This window comes from Frankliniella occidentalis, unplaced genomic scaffold (genome assembly GCF_000697945.3).
Source record: "Frankliniella occidentalis isolate FOCC.00 unplaced genomic scaffold, Focc_3.1 Scaffold17, whole genome shotgun sequence".
NCBI lineage: Eukaryota > Metazoa > Arthropoda > Insecta > Thysanoptera > Thripidae > Frankliniella > Frankliniella occidentalis.
The window spans coordinates 1,280,813-1,287,686 of NW_026267147.1; the positions used below are offsets into that span (position 1 = coordinate 1,280,813).

A 6,874-nucleotide genomic window follows, 5' to 3' on the forward strand; every position below is an offset into this window, starting at 1 on the left:
ATTTATTTTACTTTTACTTTAGAAGAATTTAGGCACTAGGAAAAAAAATGCTCTGATAGCTGAATGGGAAAATCGCATTCAGCAGCATATTGAACATTAAGATGTCCATATGCCTGTTAATAATCTAATTTTAAGTAACTCAACAACATCCTGACCAGTAAGTGTACTGCATTGTAACTTTATTAAATACAATTATAGTTGGTCAGATATTCCTTAATTTCTTGCATTTTTCTTTCGTTTAGGGATGTCTTGAGAAGCAGGAAGACTCTAAACCAAAACACAGCAGCAAAGTAGTTTTTCCCAGCCATAACCCTGTAATCATAAGGCTGCTATTTGGAACTGCCATATAATAATATCAAAGCAGTAGATCCAGTGATAAGACATTCATTTACTTGTGAAAATAAATCTTTGTTTTAATATCTTGTAAAAAATATTAGCAAAGATCTATAGAGGTGTTGTTGGTTAAAAGAAACTGTTTTTGGTACGAGCTAGGAAGTAAGATTTTAAAATAGTTTTTATTTTTTTAGTAAAGCAGATGCTTTGATTGCTATTTCTTGTTTGCCTTTGGATGGGAACAAAGATTATTTTTTATGAAATTTCATATGAATATATATTGTACAGTACATGCAAATATTTTACCAATTCAGGCTAGGATACTATATAAATATGAACTAGCAATAATTTCAACGCTATGAGAAACTGATTCTAATTTATTTTCCTATGAAATTTGTCCGGCCACTGGCCATTTGTTGCAGATTTACCTTACAATTAAAGTGTTGTTGATTTTTAGTCCTGTTGATGAGATCCAAGTCTACTTTGGACTGACAGACATCTTATGTGCTCATCAAGGGTGTTGGGAAGAGAGAACTATATCACATGATGTAAAAAAATTGAAACAAGTATTAAAGTTACAGAAAATTCCTTACTTTGTGTATTATTGTTGTTGTCATCCTTCAGAGACTATACATTTAATAACCTAGGTCTCATTTCAACATGGAAACAACAATAGTTTGCTTCTATTTGACTAGACATGGGTCATGTAACTGATCTCAATTTCCTTTTAAAGCATAGCTGATGGCTCACACAGTGCAGTCACAAGAAGATAGCCCGACAAAAATGAACAGGTATAAGGCAAGTGTCATACACCCAAAATTCATAACATGATTAAATCCTTTCACAACAAACAGTTAAGCCACAGGCAAAAGTGATTTTACTTTAGTTTTGTTTTCTAAAAGATCCAACTTTAACAAAAATATTGGAATCTTGCTTTGTTAACATTGACAGACAATTGGTTTTCACATAAATTTTAATTGAAAATATGGCAAAACATAGAAGTCTCAAAACATGGCACATCACAGAATAACTTTATCACAGGGGTAAAGAATGAGTACAATTGGGAATGGTGAGATAAAGAGATTAAAAAATAGCTCTAATTAACGCACACATGCGCCTCTCACAAAATTCAGATCTTATGGAATTATATTGGTATCAAAATATTGAAAGAGGATCTTTTGGTCCCTCAGATTGGAACATTTAGTAACAAAATTATTACAATTGAATTAAATGAATGTGAATACACATTCTACTTAGAACTATAGAAACAACAATAAAGATAGATATGGCAACACATTCTATTTTAACATGATATGATATAGAAGGATAAAATAATATGTCCTCCCATGGTTCAGAAAATTGGAGGTATCCTGACCACAAAGTTTGTAAGTATGTAAGGTCAACACGAGCAATTTGATGGAGCTTGAGGTCCTGGGCCTGTCAACTTTAAGCTGTCATTGGCCATACCAAGCCCCTGCATTCCTTCATGTCTCATCATGACATCAACTAGGAATCTGAGAAAAGCAGAATATTAGTAACCAGGCTTTTCTAAAGCTCCAGATAGTTTAAAAAACAAACAAAAAAACTCAGACTTACCTCATTGAATCATTGACCATAAGACCCTCCTTGGCAGATGTTTCAGTCCAACCAATGAAGTTGTGCTCTTTATAGAAAGTCTCAATTTCCATTTGATCAACTTGACGGTGGGCTAGGTCACACTGGAATTTAAGGAACGACAGAGGAACATAACAGAGGATAGTAAGTATAAATTAAAAACCAAAACTTTGTTTCATAAAATAGAGTACAGCATTTACCTTGTTAGCCAGAAGCATGCATGGTATAGGCGATCCATCAGGGAGAGTGCACTTTGAATCAACATCTCGCTTCCATTTAAGAGTATTAACAAAAGAATTTTTGTTTGCCAAATCAAACATTATGACACAGCCGTGGGCATCTTTATAGTAGACTCGTGTCATCCAAGTAAACCTTTCTTGTCCTTCAATGTGAAATAAAGACAAATTAGAGCTTTGACAATGTTCAACACAGAAAATAAAGGTAAACATTTAGTACCTGCAATATCCCACAGCTGCAACTTGATAGTTTGTGTTTCTGACCATTTTAGAATCTTTAAGGCAAAGTCAACTCCAACTGTCCCTTTGTAGTCTCTCTTGAAAGCATTTTGGACGTAACGCTGAACAAATGATGTCTTCCCCACAGTAGGATCGCCAATGATTATGACTTTAAACAGTTTTTCCGGCATAGTGGTAAACTCTGAAAAAATAGCGGGGAAAACAGAGGTTTTAGCCATCAATCATGAAAGTTGCAATGTCCCTGCAATCAAATTTTGTCAGTCTAAAGATTTGATATCCTTAGGTCTATTGGCCTTGTGTTTTCCAAAGACAATAACATCACAATAATTACTAATACTTCAAACTGTCATCTTGAGCAGAAGAACTTGGAGCGAAAAGCAAAACAATCTTTCTCAAGCATGATTTGCTAAGGTTAGTCTGTTAGTCGTCATGACCCAAATCACAAAAAAACGCTACCTGATAAGCTCATTTTGGCTGTTCCCACAAATACCAGACTTAAAATGAATTTCTAAAACTTCTGAAGAGTTTTTAAAAAATACTGCTCAGAATAATCGGTACACTATTGTGTTTATCTGAGCGATACGATTCAAATCCTCAATCCGACATTTAAATCTCTACGCCTTTTCCGACGACCGACATGGTTTCCTGATTTCCCTCTTCCTCGCCCCCCTCCCGCTCGTATAGCCAACCTGATCTCCGCGTACTAGTTGATGACTGCTCATCAATGTAAAACTTCAAAAAATAGCTCTCTTAAACTTCAAACTGTGTAACCGTGCGAAAATTCGGGTAAATTTGTTGTTGGGTTGAACAGTTCCTTTCGTTTTGGTTGCTCCTCTTTTTCTGTACAGTTAGTCAAACTGGTACTTGTTTTTTGTTTCTTGTTTTGGAGACGCAGCGCAGACGACATTTCAGATATATGCAGTTCAAGGAAAACATCCCAAGATCGATTTAATTCCTTTCTTCTAGAACTTATCGTAATCTATTTGTCACAAATTTAAAATGAACCAGAAACGCGATCTAGACGAACTCTTACTTTGCTGCCGGAAAGGGGACTTATCACAAGTGCAGTAAGTGTTTGTTTTCTTCCAAACAATAACATGAAGGTTGTCAAGTTTTATCCTTTTTGACGCAATTCTTCAAAGAATACCCTGATATGACATAGTCTGGTGTATAGTTTTTGCATTTCGATTTATACGTATGTTTACATATTTCAACCAACATTCTCAAGCTATTGATCAGTTAGTTCAAACTATCTTACAGTTAGGAGCAGGTGACACTAACCTTCCACTGAAACATTCATTTTTATTTCATTTTAGCTCAGGTCTTTTATTGTTCATTTAGAATTGCAATAATTTTCAAGAAATTGTTGCAGGTACCTCGTCCAGGAAAAAGAAGTCGATTTGAATGTTAGAGATCAATGGGACAGCACACCACTGTAAGAAATTAATTTATATATTTGAAAAGTTATCTATTCTATTTATAGTATGCATCTAAATACTATACTAATCATCTTAAAACTTTTCTGTTATATATCCATATTAATTAGATATTATGCCTGTCTCTGTGGGCATAAAGAAGTCGTTGAATACCTCTTAGCAAATGGAGCTCGTTGTGAAGCAAATACATTTGATGGTGAAAGATGTGTATATGGTGCTTTGGATGATGTCATACGTCAAATCTTGTTGAACTACAAGGTTGTCACTAGTCACACCATGAGGCGGAATTTATATGATGAATTCCTAAGGAGGTACTAATTACCTAATCCAACATAAATGTGGCACTTGCCAATCTGAGGCAGTTAATCAAACTTATACTATTTTTTAAATCTTTTTTCAGGCTCCTGGAAGGTGTTTACAGTGATGTAACTTTTATAGTCCATGGAACTAAGTTCCATGTTCATAAATGCATATTGTCAGCAAGGAGCAGTTTCTTTTGCAATAAATTTGAAGGCCGATGGAAGAATAGAAAAGTTATTGACACCAGCCATCAACTTGTAAGTGTATGTGGTAAAGCCTTTTCCCAATTAAAATTAAGAAATATTAATCAATATCCTAATACCTCAAATGTTTGCAGATCAACCACAGTGCATTCAAATCAATGATTCAATTTCTATATACTGGTCGTCTAGAGACAAACATTAATGATGTTGACATTGTCCTGCGTCTTGCCAACCAATGCGCTCTACCAAAACTAAAGACAGAACTCGAAGACCAAATCAAGAAATTGACAGCATTTGGTAAGCAGCTTCATATTGCATGCTAATTTTAAGCGAGATACAACTCACTGGCTAATGGAGCGACATTGTAGATGTGAGCCTCACTCTCTGGCTCACTCCCTTCCTCTGTTGGTGTGCGGTCATTGTATCCTCGTGAATTCCTTTCTTGTGCTGAGTGTGCTGCTGCCTCTTCCTCGACACTCATATTACGGGAAGGCATGTCTTCACTCTCCTCTAAAGCAGTAGTCTGATCTCCCACTCTTGGCCAGAACGCTAAGGACCTTCGAGGTGATGTCATCCCATCTGTCTGTTTCAACCAATCATTTGCTTCATGTCCATGCTTTCACTCACTGATATTTTGAAAAGTCCCAAAGTCTAAGAAAATCCTGTGTTTGGGGAAACGGAGAGCCACACCACTATAATCACATCACAAAACTACAGCATACGTCTTCCACATCCTCTTGATAAAACTCTCCACACACTCCAGCGCACTCTCCAAAGCAAACAAGAATCCCCCCCTGATCACTTGGCTTCACGGACCGCACGACCGCACGCCTCCTCGCCCAGCGCACACTGTACTACTACTATTTCCGTTCCGGCGACTCGCAAAGCGGTCTGCTTTTGCTTCTGTTAGGCCCAGGTGTGTGTCTGTATATGTGTGTGTGTACCTGTGAGGCTTTGCGGCCTGGGGCTGGGGCAGGTCCTGGGGGCAGAAAGGGGCGCGGGTGAGGGGCGGTGGGCGGCGGCGGCGGGCAGGACAGGGCAGGGCAGGGGGCTTAGCTCCGTGTGTTGGGATGGCAACAGTCACCCCCCAGGCGGTCTGGTCTGCGACGCGGTGTGGATCGCCTTACTCGCGTACGGGCGGGGCGCGGCGTGGCACGGCGTCGGTTCGGTACTGCAGCCGCTATAGGAGCAGGGGCCGTGCCGCGGACGAGCGTCCTCACCGGGGCCAGCCGGCCGCCCTGCCCGCCCCTGCCGGCCCGCTCCCCTCGTTGTGTAACCATTCTCGACCCCCCCCCCCCTCCCTCCGGGTCCCCACCATCGGGTCCCTCTCTTCTGGTTGGTTGGCTAGCGGCCGGTTTGCTGGCCTTCTACACCCCCTTCCTCGTGTGTTCTCCAAACCGCTTCCTTGTCCTCCTCTCCTCCTTCTATAAGTAGAAGTTTTCCTCCTCCTCCTTCTTCTTCGGGCACACTCTGGTACCATCGCCACCTCAGTGTGTCTTTTAACATTCCGTACCCGTAGGAATGCACCTTTGCACTGTCGCTTCTTTATTGGCGTGACTTTGGTCTTCCCTGCACCCCCCCCCCCCTCTTCTCCACCTCGCGTTGTTTACGGGGACTTTTGACCTGGCCGTTCGGCGCCGACCTGGCAGAAGGGTGGCCGCCCTCCTCAAACCATATCGGCGCTGGACACGCACCCTAGGACACACGAGACACCCTTGTCTTAATCCTGCACCCCTTTAACCCCCACATCCTGCGGTGCCCCTCCCCTCCTCCACCTCTATCCCGCCTCGCGGTCCTCGGTCCAAAAGCCCTCTCACCTTACCCGCTGCGTGAAAATTTTCGCCTCTTCCAACCCGTGTCCCTGAATATCTGTCGGAAGCTCACGACCACCTAAGGGGGCGGCGGTGTCGGCTCGTCTCCTAGAGTCTCTTCTTCAGTCCGCTCATAATCCACTTACACGCTCTTGTCTCTTCTCCTCGCTCAGAAAGAACCGCAGGCGCGCCGTTTCCCCTTTCCCTTGGCAATAACCCCGTCCACGGAGCCGCCTCTGCCCGATGCCTTGATGACGCCTGAATAACTGTCGCGTCTCGAAATCAAAAGGCTGATAGAGTGAAGACGGTGGGGGTACTGAACTGCACGATGGGTCAGGTCCAGGTCGGGCGGCGGGGCTTTCACACTGTTGTCGTCTGATTCGGGGATTCGGGTTTACCCTTTCGCTCTCCTTATCGTCGACCTCTAATTCGGCAAGCTTCAATGGATCCCTCGACTCAAAGATCCAACCAAAGTTTGGAGGGGGGGGGGGGACGATGGGTACGATATGATCATGGGTATGATGCGATATTCTCACATTTCCATTTCGAGATTTTGAAGAACCACGGTTTTTACTTTCGTTACTGTCCCGTCATCTAGCTGTAGTACTGCTATTGCCGTATTACCACAGTTTACAAAGGACAAAGGTTATACGTCTTGGAGCGGATGACTCGAAATGGTCATCTTACCCCATACATTCCCC

The 6,874-nt window shown here is 41.6% G+C and overlaps 2 protein-coding genes across 7 annotated transcripts in view; one reads left to right on the forward strand and one right to left on the reverse strand.

The window, feature by feature from the left end:
* The window catches only part of LOC113204849 (uncharacterized), a 154,509-nt gene that overhangs the window by 142,406 nt on the left and 5,229 nt on the right, over positions 1-6,874 (forward strand). The gene's annotated exons all lie outside the window — the stretch shown is intronic.
* Positions 497-6,516, reverse strand: LOC113204852 (ras-related protein Rab-7L1-like). Of its 5 annotated transcripts, none has more exons than XM_052264233.1 (5): positions 6,320-6,516; positions 2,404-2,604; positions 2,148-2,329; positions 1,930-2,051; positions 497-1,847 (listed from the first exon to the last, which is right to left on the reverse strand). In XM_052264233.1, exons 2-5 carry the CDS (start codon positions 2,591-2,593, stop codon positions 1,733-1,735), a joined length of 609 nt encoding a protein of 202 aa, XP_052120193.1. In that variant the 5' UTR covers positions 2,594-2,604; positions 6,320-6,516; the 3' UTR covers positions 497-1,732. The 5 variants fall into 5 exon arrangements, with proteins under 5 accessions (XP_052120193.1, XP_052120194.1, XP_026275988.1 ...); XM_052264234.1 differs by lacking the exon at positions 6,320-6,516 and adding an exon at positions 5,307-5,559; XM_026420203.2 differs by lacking the exon at positions 6,320-6,516 and adding an exon at positions 4,708-5,290.